We start from the raw sequence: 16,013 nt of genomic DNA on the forward strand, positions 1-16,013 counted from the left end.
TCACAAGGAATTAAGGGCTACGGGGAGAATGCGGGTAAGTGGAGTTGAAATGCCCATCAGCCATGATTGAATGGCGGAGTGGACTCGAGGGGCCGAATGGCCTTACTTCTGCTCCTATGTCTTATGGTCTTATGGTCTTATTAATAACAACATTGATGTTTAAATTGAAACATTAAAGCTACAGATTAAAAATATTCTGTGAACTTTAAATTTATTCTGTCAGTGAAACTAGCTTTGTTCTGAGTAACATATTTGGGCTATTAATAAAAATTATTTAATCACAGAACAAAATAAATTCCAACATAAGTCAAAAGCACTTTGTTTAATCATAGAATCCCTACAGTGTAGAAGCAGGCCATTCAGCCCAACCAGTCCATGCTGACTCTCCAAAGAGCATCACACCAGACTCACCCCGCTACCCTATCTCTGTAACCCTGTATTTCCCATGGCCAATTTTCCTAATGTACATATCTCTGGACACTATGGGCAATTTAGCATAGCCAATCAACCTGAACTGCATATCTTTGGACTGTGAGGAAACCCACACAGACACTGGGAGAATGTGCAAACTCCACACAGATAGTCACCTGAGGCTGGAATTGAATCCAGGTCCCTAGAGCTGTGAAGTAGCACTGAGGCATTGTACAGTCAATCTCAATTAAAGATTATTTCTCATAGCAGGTGCAGATCAACCATATAGATACAGGGTGAAAACTGTGATACAATCCCAATGATACTACAGAGGATAAACTCATTATGGCCACAAAGAAGATAAAAATCAACTCAAGAAATAAATTGGCACAAGGTGAATCTCATTTCCCTACATATTTCCCATTCACTCTTCTAAACTCATCATTCATAGATTCAGAAATGTCACAGAAATACACAATTAAGCATAAAATCAGGAGAGGGTTAAATATTGAATATGACTTCACAAAATGTCAGTTAAAGTTTTAGAGGAAATATTTTCTAAACAAACAACTATCATTTTCTTTTCCCAAAAGTTTGTACGTTCATATTCCTTTTGTCCATCCACCAGTCCTAACATTTCCCTCTGTCAAATTAATTATTTTATTATTCAAGCAAATTAGGCACTGGAGTCTAGTGCCTGAAATGAAAATGGCGTTGTGATATTGCAATCTAACTGATTAATGAATGGTTCAAAATATGGTAGGCAAAAGTTTCAGTTTAAAATATCACGTGAAGTTCATAATGGTTGAAGGAAATAGTAGACTTTGACTTCAATTCTCTATTATTCATAACTTGTTAAAATATCTATACAGACTCTGTTTAGATGCATGAAAAATAATCGCCAATTTCATTCTCTCAGTCATCAGTAGCATAAATCTGATGGAGCAGCATGCACAAATACAAAGATTTGTCAGTCTGACAAAATAACAGCCACAAGGAAAGATTTGTTTTGCAGAATTGTAGCTTTGGTAACTTGTGAATCTCCATAACAATTGTACATTCACAGACTAATGAAATATTGACTGCAATACTTCTAACTGATGTGACTAATTGACAATAGCATAGCTACCAGATTTAAAACAGTTGGCAATCTTCCTGTAAGATGCCGTACACCACAATATCCAGCAAAAGGTAGTTTTTCTATTTTACCATTAAACTAAGACCTTACAGCAATGGAGTTCTATTGTGAGTACATTTTTAGCATAGGTACTAAAATATTTTTTAGCAGACATAGAACTCCCCTAAAATTGATGAAATTGTACAGTAACTAGTACATTAAACATTTTCATATTAACATCCCATAGTTTCATTTCAGGGTCTTTATAAACCAATTTATTTAGAAAATTGAAAATTAAATAAATGATTTTACATACACAATCAGCCGACAAACATTAAATGCATAGCCTGCAATTACTAATCTAAACTGAGCTGATAACTTTATTCTGTCCCCACCTTTGGAAGTGCTTCAGTTTATTGCTTACATTAACTTGACCAGAATTAATCATAGGTGACTGTTGACTTTCTCTGTAATACTGACAAGTAAAGTCGTACAATTGGGAAATATACACTGAAACATCGTAAACAATTGGCTCACACCATTAGATGAAAATCTTTCAGTGATGTTCCAATGGGTTTGGTACATTTATTAAAACACATAATACTTGTAACTGTAATCTAGGCAGGTTTGCCATTTCTTGGTTTTCTAACACACTTCCAAAGTTTCAGGAATCAGAATATTGTCCCGACAACAGTATTCAACAACGTAGATTTATTTAATGTAATTTTCAATGCACGATTATTCTTACTCTTGAGCAAGTAATTTAATTAATTTAACTATAAATTTTAGCTGTTCAATTTTAAATAATACTCAAGAGGTCTATTAAAGAACTGAAACATTCCTCCTCAGATACTGCCTAAGCTGTGGAGTCTCTCCAAAACTTTGTTATTATTTACACTTTCTTTATTATGCCAAATATCCTTTTCATCATAGAGGCCAAATAGTCAAAACATTCTATATTACCTTTTGTTAGCATGCAATCTATGAAAGATGTGAGAGTGCACTTTAATACGATTTACATAATTTCATTTCTCAAGTATTTTGTCAAGTGCATGTCCTGTCTCAAAAATGTGATATTTCCCATTCACTCACAAAATACTATAGCTTCTTAACTAAATCCATTTATATCTGAATACATAACCTTGTGACAAAATATGTGGTATTTCAATTTGTTTTTATGGTTGCTATGAGTACTAATGTTCAAAATCTATACCTGCCCAAAGATTGGGTTCTTTTTCACTTAGGCCCCAATTTTGGTACAAAACATTTTTGAATCCATTTTTAAAAGAAAGACATTTTATTTATAGTGTTTGTTAAAAGCTGAAAATGGAATACATTTTCAGCTTTATTTTCCAATGTCTTCATCAAGTACTCCCAGCTCATATACAGAATGGTAAGGTGCTGAGTAAAGTGCCTCTGCTCCTGCCCAAATTCACTGAAGTAATTTACTTCACCATCTGTCCTAATTCCAGGTGTGCAATCCCAGTTTTCAAAGAAGCAATGCATGTTTTTGTTTGAGTCTCAAGTGTGGTGCTGGAAAAGCACAGCAGGTCAGGCAGCATACGGGGAGCAGGAGAATCGACGTTTCAAGCATAAACCCTTCATCAGGAATCTGCCTGACTTGCTGTGCTTTTCCACCACCACACTCCCAACGCTAATCTCCAGCATCTGCAGTCCTCACTTTCTCCATGTTTTCGTCTGAGTTGCGTTGTCAAATTTAGTCAAAAGAACTAAGAGGGTATTACTGCTGTTTCAAGAAAGACCAAATGGGCAAGGGCTCTCTATTCTGGCAATAAAGGACTGAGAGGTGGCCTGATAAAGATCTTTGAAATGAGGAATGGGTTGAGAGCATTGACAAAGATAGGCTCTCTTTGTTGGGGAGGGTCCAAATTTATATAAATGAGTGAATAAGAAACAAGAATAAAATACGTTGAAAGTGTGAGTTTAAGGAGGATCAGAGGAGTTCATGGCAATGAAGAAATCTTGTCACTGACCTGTTGGGACTGAATGATCTGTAAATTTCTCTGTAATTTACACAAATAAGAAATCTGATGTGTGATTCCCGTGCATCATTTATTATTTTGCCCTGCTACTTGTTTTAATAGCCTTGTTCTAACATCCACTTTGTGGAGTTTTCATTGAAGCAAATACAGTACATTAAAATACATTTGGCAGCAAGCTCCCATTTTCAGTTAAAATGTCTTGTGGAATAAGACTCAGGTTGCCAAGTACAGTACGGCTCGCACTGATGCTTCTCATGCAACCTTCCACTCTACACATCATTAATGACACAACAAACTCTTGGATGGCCTCTTGTGGAATCTTGCAGCCTGAGGTAGTGAAGTGCTCACCATTACTGGAACCTTGAGCATTCACAATACTGATGTCATGTTTAAAGCCCATTTGCACACCATTTCAAATGAGGCAAGCCAGGAACTACTCCACATGTTATGATGTTTAGTCTTTATCACTAAGGACATGACCCAGAAAGGAACATTCACTTCCAGCTTCACTGCAGGGGCATGGAGATGTTGGTGAATGGAGTGGTGGAGAAAAGGACCTTTAAAGCAAACTCTATCATTCTGACTACCAGCAGCCACCACCACTATCCTGGACCTACATTGAGTCCTTGGTTAAAAGGAGAACCCAGCAATGCAGGAAGAAGATTAATGATCTTCAGCAATCCCCAATGGTGGCATCACCTTATGTTCACAGGGCCACTACTCTAACTCTACCATTGCATACACCTCTCACCATGACTCATGGACAACAACTGTCTGTCTTGCATGCAGCACATCCGTTGTCCATGGCTCTCACCACCTCATCCTCCCAAACTACTAAACCCTTTCTGCATTTTGTGATTTTTATTCTCCCAGTTGGCACACCTCACTACCTCCTACTCTAACTCCTCTTCCATCACATTCAATCCCTTCTTTGTATGCTTGCAGGAAAAATTGCCCCTTTTCTCCCTCACCCTCCACAGTATTCCAACAGACTGAAATCCTCTTTCTTTTGATCTGCAGGACTGATCATGATCTGGACTCTGGCAGAACCATGTACCTGACTGACTGCGGACAATCCTCTGATTTAGAATTGGATGAGCCACTTGACTAACTGTGGCAGTGTCCTCAGACCTGCTATTGTCCCCCTAAACACCCACAAAAGCTGTTCCCCTCTGGCCTTCAACTATAACCCACTTGCTTGAAGCACACAAACTGCATTCGCTGTATCAGCTGCTTATACATGCTTCGGGTATGGTGTTAACATTAATCCACTGTCTGTAAAATAATATGGCCATCTGCTTGACTTTGGATCTCCCCACTGTCCCAAGCTGTCTGCCTCTCCCTCAGCACTAAGAAAGCCATGTGAAGAATACAAAGGCTATGGGCCTCCAAGGAACAGCAAAGTGATTAAGCGCTAAGATAGCAAGCTAGCAGCTGTAAGATGTCAAAAGGTGCATGAGGTGTGAGTGTTCCTGCACACAAAGCAACCTGGAAGAAGCATGCAAGTCATCAATGTCCCTGAGTTCCAAAGTAAAGTGTTGAAGGGCTGAAGTGCTGTGTGTGGAAGCCAGCCTGATGATGTAGTGTAGTGAGACTGCTGCCATCTTGTGTTGATAAAGGATGGAGGACAATGGTGACCATGGATCATGCAGGATCATAATGGTGAAGACAGAGTTGACTGATGGCTCAGACATACAAGTAGTGAGCTGCAGCTATCCAGCTCCTCACTCTAATTTATGAGTCAGGAATTTTCACTGTCTAGATTCTTAGGTAAGAAGAGAATCAGAAGTGACGTAGAAATAAGTTGAGTTGGGCTAATCACGAGATGCAAATACATAGAAATAAGATAGTTGCTGTGCAACAGCAATATTCTGAAGTTGCCCTTTCATGCTTGAGGGGAAGATCAGGAAATGTTTTCTTGATGTTGAAATTTTGATTTTTTTTCCATTGTCTTCATATTTTCCCAACTTACTCACCATTGACCATGCCACAGCAAAAAAAGGAGATACTTCTGCTCATTCACCTTCATCCTAACCACACATAAAATTACATATTTACTTCAAATTGATCTAATTTTTCAGCTATACTTGTTCTTTACATTCACTATCTCCAGCTGCAGCTGCTGAAAGACTGTGTGGGCAGTTGACCTGCATCATTTGGAGAACTATAAGAGGATTTGGCGCAAGAGTAGAAAATAATTTTTTTTAAGTTAAAAATATTTTTCAAGTTAATATTTCTACTTCTATATAATGCTTTGCATTTGACAAGTAGAAAAATTATTTATTTTGCCTGTTTTTTCTGATGAACATGTTTAGCTTGAAATATACATTCAGAACAGAAAGAGGTGAAATTTGTGGAAAGTACATGTTTAAAAATACATATTCTAGTAAAACTGCCCCATTCCATTCTCAAAACATCAACGTCCCTTTTGCCCAGTAATCAGTTGATTTTTTTTTAAAAAGATATTACCCAATTAAGTTTGAAACTGGTGTCAATAACAATTTGGAGTTAAAATGAATGAATAACAGAATAACAAAAATAACTGCATGTTAGAAGTAAAGAAACCAGTGAAAAATGACAAACCAGGTCAACACAAGGATCTGTCCTTCAATGATTTATATTAACAATTTTTTTCAATTTCTTGAAAAATAATTTTGAAACCAGTCTATTAGAACTGCATAACTGTAAATGCGTTTCATTTGATCCAAAAATAACTTCTCCAGCTGCAGTTATATTTTGCGTTATTTTTCTCAAAAAAAGACTTAAGCTGGGGAAGTTTTCAACTCTGAGGCGATTAGACTCCTGTTTTTAATTGAGGATGTCTGCAGACAAAAAGGCTAAGTTCAAGTCGGAGGCTGCTTTTAAATCCTATCCAACTTTACGTTCCAGAGTGATCTCCTGGTGGGCTCCAGTTAAAACTGAGTCCTGGGATCTAACGTTGTTTTTGTGAGGAAGGTTTGATTGTTGTTCTGGTGAGCAACTAAGGAGTAAACTGGGCAAACCTAGATTCTGGCGGTGAACGACACCGCTGTTGGCCCTGTGTTAGAAACTTTGTGACAAATTTGGATCATTGGGAAACATGAAGTTCAGGAACTGAGACTTTTGTCGAGTTACTTTTTTTTTGGTGAAGGCATGTGGCTTTGTGGAGAGGATGAACAGAAACCGCCGTGTGTAGTTGGTTTAGATGCAATGCTTTTGCTGATGGGTAGAATTGTACTGAAATAAACCGACTGGGGTAGTTTGATCTAAAGGTGCAATTGGCTTTTCGGGCGCTAATCATCTCTTAAATTTGGCTGCTTTGAAATTTCCGCCCCAGCAATTGGCATTTCATCGAACATTGGGCCATTATGTTATTTGAAAGCAGCCCAAATATTGCAGAAATTCCAGTCACTGGGGACACAAATTGAATTTGAGACTGTGCAATAGTTCTTGTTCGCTTCCGAGCAAATTGGAAATACAACGCATCCAAGCGGAAACTCGAGGCAAGCTATCACAGAAGGATCATTTGTGGTACATAGTTCGAATCTCCATTCCCAGATGTATTAAACAAATAGAAATCCTCCCTAAATGAAGAAGACCAGTTACCCACAGGGCATTTCTGAACCAGACCGTGTGTTTACTGTTAATATCTGGAGACAGTAATCTTCTTCCTGCATTTGTGTGTGTTCTGTATTTCCCCAGGTCAGTTACATCCCTGCACTGTAAAACGGGTCTTTATTGTTTAGTGGACAAGAGTAATTAAAATGGAACAAAATTTTAATGGTAGTTTGGAGTGAATGTGTAAGGGTTTTTAATTCCAAATGAGGCATTTTCCCCAGGCATTTCGATGACAAAAATACAATTTACCAAGCTTTAATTCAGATGAGCCTCTCCACTTGCAACGGCTGCAGCATATTCCACATCTCCACACGCGATCCCTCCTTCTCCTGCCTACTAGGGCTGTACGCGCCGTGGCTCGCTCTTCTGTTCAGGGTCACGACAGTAGCAGTCAGGATTAGGAAGAAAATGAGCAACAACGCCACCGTAACCAACACAGCATACAGCACAAGCTCGGAGCTCCAGGCTTCCCCATCCTGCTGACAAGAGTCAAGACGGTTAAAACAGTTCACGGATAATCCGTGCAGGGTTATCTCTGAAGCTGCCGTGGTTTAAGCAAAACACACCCACGCACACTTTTGTAGCATTTCTCCTCCCGCTAACTTGTTAAGTCGAGCAGGGAATACTGTTGATTTCTACTCCTTCCGCCATGAAACCTTAAGTCTTGTGTGCATGACACAGCCTGTGCATATCAGATAAGGCGCTCTTCTGGTGGTAGTTTTAGGGTATTGTTCATTTCCATCCGAGATCCCGTCTGCTCCTGGCTGCTGGGACTGTAGTTGCCTTCAGTCTGACGTTTCTCCCGCACTTTTACAATGAGAAAAGTCAGAATGACAGCTAGAACTATGACCCCGCCAATGACACATGGGGCCACAATGGCTGCTATGTTTACTGTGTTAGGTGGTGGAGTTGTCTGTAAAAATAATTCACATTTTTGTTATTAGAAAGCTTCATTCAAGTGGGGCATATCTGATCTAACCAGCGCTAATGAGTTAAAAGTTGGCCCAATTTGATTAACTAGTGTATTTCTGTTTTTTACAGTATTGAGAACGAATTAAGACCACAATCAGATCACCTATGATCCCATTGGATGGCAGAGCAGGCTCATAGGGGCCAAACGACCGAGCTCTGCTCCTAATTCGCATGTTTGTATGTAGGAATTGTGAACAGGAATGCACAGCCTTCAAAAGGGGAACGGGATAAGTACTCAAATGTTAGTACAGATTTACGGGGTGAGATCAAGGGAATGGGGCTAATTGATCAGATCTGTCAAAGAGCCAGCACAGGTACAATGGACAATATATCCCCTTTATGTGCCATTTGATTGTAGGACTAGGCTATTTCCACCACCCTCAATTCCGTGTATGCTCTTTCAACCTCACCTACAGAATCTGTTATTTTATCCCCAGAACTACTGGACGATTGGAAACTTGTACATTTACATTGCACTAGCTGCACTTGCCCTCTTGTGTACGTCTGACCCACATGGTTGTGTAGTACTGATCACACAATGGGCCAATCCTAAATTCAAGCCTTATGCAATATTTTGGTCATAATTAAACTTTTACAAATATGCATAACCTCCTTGTGGCTTAAAATTTAAAATAATAATCTTTAAGCCTCAATTTCTATTCCATTCCTGCTGTTTTCTTACTGAAGTGAGCAGTGAAATGGTATTCTAATGTGGTATTCCCCTTCATTTCCATTTTCAGAATAACATCTACTGCAAACAATGCAATATGACCACTCCACTGAGGTTGGGACCTCTCCACTAACCCGTGAAAAATCACAGAAACAGACCGTTTGGTCCAACCAATCCATGCTGACCATAATCCCAAACTAAACTAGTTCCACCTGCCTGCACTTGGCCCACAACCCTCCAAATATTACTTATTCATGTACTTATCCAAATGTCTTTTAAACATTGTGACTGTACCCACATCCACCACTTCCTTGGGAAGTTCATTCACACACATGAACTACTATCTGTGGAAAAAGAAATTGCCCCTCATGGCTTTTTTAAAATCCTTCTCCACTCACTTTAAAAATATGCCTCCTAGTCTTGAAATCCCCACCCAAGGGAAAAGATATCTGCTATTCATCTTATCTATACCCCTCATTATTTTTATAAACCTTCATAATGTCACCCCTCAATCTCCTGCACTCCAGTGAAAGAATTCCCAGCCTATCCAATATCTCCTTATAACCCAAACCCAGGCGAGGCCAGGACAAGCTCAAGGGGCACTGAGATAAGAATTTGAGCTCTGGTCACCAGCAAGGCAGTCAACTTTGTTATTACCAGAACATCTGACACTCTTCCATCTTAAATGTTTACAATTATATTTCTGTAGTTTCATTTCCTTATTTATATGCATCTGACCCTGCTTCCGTGGTTATGTAACACTGATCATACAATGGCCGAGTTCTAGATTAAAGCCTAATGTAATGTTTCATGCATAATGAATTGCCACTTTCTGTAACTAGTTCAATACTTGTTATGAAAACCATGGCCTTCTATATCAAAAACATTTCCACAACAAAAGCACGAAAGCTTTCAAAACTGCAGTCAGATTCTCTCAAGTGGCACTTCTACATGGATGCATTACCAGGATAATGCATATAATTGCACTAATGTGTCTTCATCTAAATTGAAAAGGATTCTTAATAGCTATAGTGTTGATCATGGTATTAATCTAACAATATCCTGTCAGCGATAATTGGAAGATCAATTGCGATTTCAAAGATAAATGTATTTGGTTTATGGAAACAGTTTTTTTAAATTCAATCCTTTGTGAGTTGTACCTTAAAAGCTGAGTGAGATGAAACCATAGTCTATATTAACATTAGGTCAAGTTAAATCTATCAACTTACAGATGGTGTGCTACCAGCATTCGTTGATTGTGTAGAATCTGTTACATTCTTTGCTGTAAAGGAACCAACACTAACATGAAGATGGCACCAAATGTTGCAAGTATGTAACTTGCTACAAATCTATCAATTACTCATTAGAACTTAGCAACTATTCTGTTGACATTGCTACAGCTTGAGTACATTGATAAAGTTACTGAAGATGTCACATCTCACACCACAATCAACCAACCAATTTATTTTCATTGCAGTCTTTTTTTTAAAATCAAGGTGAGGTATTGCCCAATTAATAATTTAAAATGCTCCCGAATCCATGACCAGTTGCTAACTTCTTTAGCAAACATTGTTAATGTTTTAGGGTGTAGGTTTGCTCGCTGAGCTGTAGGTTTGATATCCAGACGTTTCGTTACCTGGCTAGGTAACATCATCAGTGGCGACCTCCAAGTGAAGCGAAGCTGTTGTCTCCTGCTTTCTATTTATATCTTTCTCCTGGATGGGGTTCCTGGGGTTTGTGGTGATGTCATTTCCTGTTCATTTTCTGAGGGGTTGATAGATGGCATCTAAGTCTGTGTGTTTGTTTATGACGTTGTGGTTGGAGTGCCAGGCCTCTAGGAATTCTCTGGCATGCCTTTGCTTAGCCTGTCCCAGGATAGATGTGTAGTCCCAGTCGAAAAGGTGGCTTTTTTCATCCGTGTGTAGGGCTACGAGGGAGAGAGGGCCGCATCTTTTTGTGGCTATCTGGTGTTCGTGTATCCTGATGGCTAACTTTCTTCCTGTTTGTCCTATGTAGTGTTTGTGGCAATCCTTGCAAGGAATTTTGTAGATGATGTTGGTTTTGTCCATAGGATGGACTGGGTCTTTTAAGTTTGTTAGTTTTTGTTTGAGAGTGTTGGTGGGTTTGTGTGCTACTAGGATTCCGAGGGGTCTTAGTAGTCTGGCTGTCATTTCTGAAACTTCTTTGATGTATGGTAAGGTGGTTAGGATTTGGCTGTGTTTGGTCTGCTTGTCGTGGTTTGTTCTTGAGGAATCTGCGCACTGTATTTTTTGAGTATCCGTTCTTCTTGAATATAATGATATGAAAGTTGGAGGAGTTGTAGACAGTGAGGAAGGATGTGGCAGGTTACAGTGGGATATAGATAAGCTGCAGAACTGGGCAGAAAGGTGGCAAATGGAGTTCAATGTAGCTAAGTGTGAGGTGATTCACTTTGGTAAGAGTAACAAAAAGATGGGGTACAGGGCTAATGGTGGGATACTTGGTAGTGTGGATGAGCAGAGGAATCTTGGTGTCCATGTACTAAAACAGAGAATGCTAGAGAAACTCTAGCAGCACCTGTGGAGAGAGAAATAGAATTAATGCTAAGAGTCCTCAGAAATTTTAAATGGAATGGACTAACACCTAAATAGAAATCGGAATAAGAAAACGTGTGTGTCAAAGTGATTATTGTCTGGAACCAGAATTTCCCTTGCCATCTTTTATCAGATGGCTGTCCTGTTGCAGGTATTTCTGGTCTCTAATAAAAATCTGAAAGAATTGTAGATGCTGGAAATCAGAAACAAAACAAAAAAAAATTCTGGAAGGGCTCAGGAGGTCTGGCAGCATCTGTGGAGAGAAATCAGGGTTAACATTTTGGGTCCAATGGCCATGCCTCAGAACTGAAGACTCTGGAATTCTGGTCTCTGTTGCCTGTGTAAAAAGAGACAATATGAGTTGAAAGGATTCAGGTAGACTGCAGATTCAGTCACACTCTGTCCTCAGTCTTCCTGCTAATACAGATCCTGATTCTGAAAGCTGTATTAATGTCAAAAAAAAAGAGGCTCAACATTTTCAAAATTTATTGTTTTGGAACTTTGCTTTGCAGTTCTAAATTCTGAACTATTTTGAGACCAATTCCTCAAGATCGTTCACTATCGTTTCTTGTAAATGAAACCAGACTGAGATCACCTTCTCACATAAATGTCAAACTACAGATCGTGTGTCACTGCAATGTTGAAAATGCGTTAAATCATTATATTGAGCTTAACATTTGTCTTCAAACCAGATATCAGCTATTATCACATTATGATAAAACACAAAAATTAACCCGACTTCGAATCAAAATGAGAAGAAACTTAGTTGCAAAAATATCATCTCCATTTTTTGATCATTAAAATTCACAATTGAAATCCTAACTCAGTCAGGAAGGCTCATTTAAAGCACTTTAGAAATACATGGAAGTATATGGGGTAAAGTCAAATGTCTGTACTCACTCCACAGTACAACAGAAATGTCCTTATTTGTCCACTTTGAGTCATAGAGACGTACAGCACGGAAACTGACCCTGTGGTCCAACGCATGCATGCTGACCAAATATCTGAAATTAATCTAGTCCCACCTGCCAGCATTTGGCCCATATCCCTCCAAACCCTTCATATTCAAAGGCCCGTCCAGATACCTTTTAAATATTGCATTTGTACGGGCCTCCACCACTTCCTCAGGCAGCTCATTCCATACACGCCCCCATTCTCGGTGTGAAAACGTTCCCCCTTAGATCCCTTTTAAATCTTTCCCCTCTCACCTTAAACCTATGCCCTCCAGCTTTGGACTCTCCTATCCTGACATAACGACCTTGTCTGTTCACCCTATCCAAGACCTCCGTGATTTTATAAACCTCTACAAGCCTCTGGTGCTCCAGGGAAAACAGCCCCAGCCTATTCAGCTCCTCCCTCTAGCTCAAACCATAGAGCACACAAATTGATCAGCAGGCCTCAAACTCAGGGAGAGAGGGACAAGCAGAGATCTTTAGGAGAGGAGATTTCCAAACCAAGCACTCCCATTGTGACTGATCAATTCAGATCTGAATGAAGCTTGCTATTATACAAAGACTGAGAATTATTGCTGATGTCATAAAAACACAAAATATTTCGACTGGGACAACACATCTATCCTGGGACAGGCTAAGCAAAGGCATGCCAGAGAATGCCTAGAGGCCTGGCACTCCAACCACAACGTCATAAACAAACACATAGACCTAGATGCCATCTATCAACCCCTCAGAAAACGAACAGGAAATGACATCACCACAAACCCCAGGAACCCCATCCAGGAGAAAGATATAAATAGAAAGCAGGAGACAACAGCTTCGCTTCACTTGGAGGTCGCCACTGATGATGTTACCTAGCCAGGTAACGAAACGTCTGGATATCAAACCTACAGCTCAGCGAGCAAACCTACACCCTAAACAACAACCTGAGCTACAAACCTTCACAAACCTTGCAATTGTTAATGTTGTAAATATTTGCAATGGAAATGTGAAAACCAAAGAACTCTCTTTAGTGGTATATTGTCATAGAGCTGGGGATATTCTCATAGAGAAACAGGACTTGCCAAATCTTTATCAATATTATCAGGCTAGCTCGGGACTGGGGTGATTGGGGCTGATGGTGGATGGGGAAGTGTTGGGAGGAGAGTTGGCTCAGGCTGGGGAGATGACTGGGGTGGGTTTGGCTGTATTGCTCAGTTAGGTTCTGGATTAGTGGTGCTGGAAGAGCACAGCAGTTCAGGCAGCATCCGAGGAGCTTCGAAATCGACGTTTCGGACAAAAATCCTTCATCAGGAATAAAGGCAGTGAGCCTGAATTCCTGATGAAGGGCTTTTGCCTGAAATGTCGATTTCGAAGCTCCTTGGCTGCTGCCTGAACTGCTGTGCTCTTCCAGCACCACTAATCCAGAATCTGGTTTCCAGCATCTGCAGTCATTGTTTTTACCTTGCTCAATTAGGTGCCTACTGGGTTAGACCATCCAGGAGAAGAATGCAGCAAGTGGCATGTAACTGGCTCAAGTGACTTTTGTGAAAGACCCCCGAAAGCTGAATTCCTGCCCATTCAAAGCTTACTTCCGTAGGAAATTCTTTGTGTGCATGGGAGATTGATAGGTTTGGGCTTTTGTTTATAATGCAGGTTTGGCACTAGTGATAGGACAACGCCAGTCACCGTGAAAGTTAAAGGATGTGAAAAAACCCACAATTGGTGTGATATCTGTTCACCCCACTAAAATAAGCTGAACTGACTATAGTTATTTAGTGGGGGCAGAAACAGAAATGACCCACAATAGGGGTATAACCTCTCTTGGAGGGCAGTGGTAATGTCCCCCCTAAACCTCTCTGGGCTACAAAGTGTGGGTAGAGGTCCCACCAGCTACAGAGGTGTGTCGTGGCATATTGGAACAGGGCCTTTTTTTTGGGCAAGGGGGCTCTTGTGTGGTGTCAGTAACCCAGACTAGGAGGCCTGGGTTTGCGTCCCACCTTCTCTAAACATACCTGTAAGCACTCTCAGACAGTACAGGCTGAGATGATGCAGCAATGACTAAGTCTAAATGCTGCAAAATTACCAACAATGAGAAGCAAATCAAGATTCTTCAAATACAAAATGACAAAATGCTTAAACTTTGGTCTAAATCGGATCAGTATCAAGGTCTAATCTAACAAAGCCAGTTCAACAGAAACCAGGCACCACCTTCATAAACCCATCAAGGTGTATAATTTTCCCAACCAAATAACTGGCGATCCTGTATAGATTGAGAGTATGCAAAGCAATAACATAAACACAACACACGCTGGTCTGAAGGTCTGGGTTCATCTTTCACCACCAGAAATATGTCTCAACAGGTCGATTCAAAACACCTACAGGTGGCACAGTGGCTCAATGGTTAGCACTGTGCCTTACAGAGCCAGGACCTGGGTTTGATTCCAGCCTTGGGTGACCATCTGTGTGGAGTTTGCACATTTTTCCTGTGTCTGCATAGGTTTCGTCTGGATGCTCTGGTTTCCTCCCACAGTGCAAAGGTGTGCAGTTTAGGTGAATTGGCCATGCTAAATTACGCGCAGTATCCAGGGATGTGCAGGTTAGGTGGATGAGCCATTGGAAACGCAGGGCTACAGGAATAGGGTAGAGCAGTGGGTCTAGCTGGGAGGGACTTGATGGGCCGAATTGCTTGCATCATACTGTAATGATTCTATGGTTACTTAACATACTACTGTACATGATTCATCTGGCTTATCCTTACCAACAGAAAGAAAAGAAAATCTTAACACCGTTTTCTCAATGGCAAAGTTATACCCTAGGGGAGAACTGATACTGAAACATTGGTAATAATTTCATACTCACAAAATGATTCCTATGGGATATTCAGTTGCATTATTTAGACCAAGGAAGGAGCTTTCTTAGTTTGGTTGTGTTAGCATTTATCATGGAAAGATGAATCAGTTGGTTGATTGTGGTGTGTGATGTGACCTATCTCCAGTAACTTTGTCAATTTAGTGTATCTGCATTTTATCCTCAAGTGCAGTATTATATCAGTCAGGATGTTGTGTGATTAATTAAAAACTACTTCCTTATTATGTTATGCAACTGCCAGAATGGATGAAAATAAATATCGAATTGCAAGACAAGAAAGAAAAACAAATTATCTGATCATTCATCTTGGGTCTGATTAAGTGCCTCAAAGATTATTTTTAGCTGCTGCTTTTTAGGAGTTGAAATATTGTTTGCCTGTGGACAACTGTGTAAAGAGCTGAGATCTACCTATAAATAGCAAAAATAGTTCAGAAATGGATTCAGTGCAGTGCAATAATGTAGCTATTTTTTCCTTCAATAAAAATATGCTTAAATGATAAAGTTTGAGTAATACAAGCCTTTCTTTGTGCCCAGGCCTATACTCAAACAGAATGAGTGTGGGAAATTGCAGCTGTAGAGTTGAATTCTTGAGGCCCCCAGATGCCACCGTCAGCTGGCATGTCAGTTTCCCCGACATTATTTCCACTGCCAGAATTTTTATTTTTGCTGAGGCAGGGTCAGGGCTGGGAGTACCAGCTGCTTCCACATTCTGGATTAGTAGTGCTGGAAGAGCACAGCAGTTCAGGCAGCATCCAAGGAGCAGCGAAATCGACGTTTCGGGCAAAAGCCCTTCATCAGGAATAAAGGCAGTGAGCCTGAAGTGTGGAGAGATAAGCTAGAGGAGGGTGGGGGTGGGGAGAAAGTAGC

The 16,013-nt window shown here is 40.2% G+C and overlaps 1 protein-coding gene across 3 annotated transcripts in view; it reads right to left on the reverse strand.

The window, feature by feature from the left end:
- Window positions 1-3,158: 3,158 nt before the first annotated feature.
- crb1 (crumbs cell polarity complex component 1) overlaps window positions 3,159-16,013 on the reverse strand; it is a 123,265-nt gene continuing 110,410 nt past the window's right edge. Inside the window, exons 12-13 of one of the 3 annotated variants that reach the window (XM_043699795.1) lie at window positions 10,000-10,052; window positions 7,953-8,041 (exon numbers count right to left, since the gene is read on the reverse strand). In XM_043699795.1, the coding sequence (XP_043555730.1) occupies window positions 10,041-10,052 (12 nt within the window). In that variant the 3' untranslated portion in view covers window positions 7,953-8,041; window positions 10,000-10,040. Of the gene's footprint in view, window positions 8,042-9,999; window positions 10,053-16,013 lie in introns of all 3 variants that reach the window. The other 2 variants (XM_043699794.1, XM_043699793.1) reach the window with 2 other exon arrangements.

The sequence above is a fragment of the Chiloscyllium plagiosum genome, chromosome 11 (genome assembly GCF_004010195.1).
Source record: "Chiloscyllium plagiosum isolate BGI_BamShark_2017 chromosome 11, ASM401019v2, whole genome shotgun sequence".
In the NCBI taxonomy this organism is placed as follows: domain Eukaryota; kingdom Metazoa; phylum Chordata; class Chondrichthyes; order Orectolobiformes; family Hemiscylliidae; genus Chiloscyllium; species Chiloscyllium plagiosum.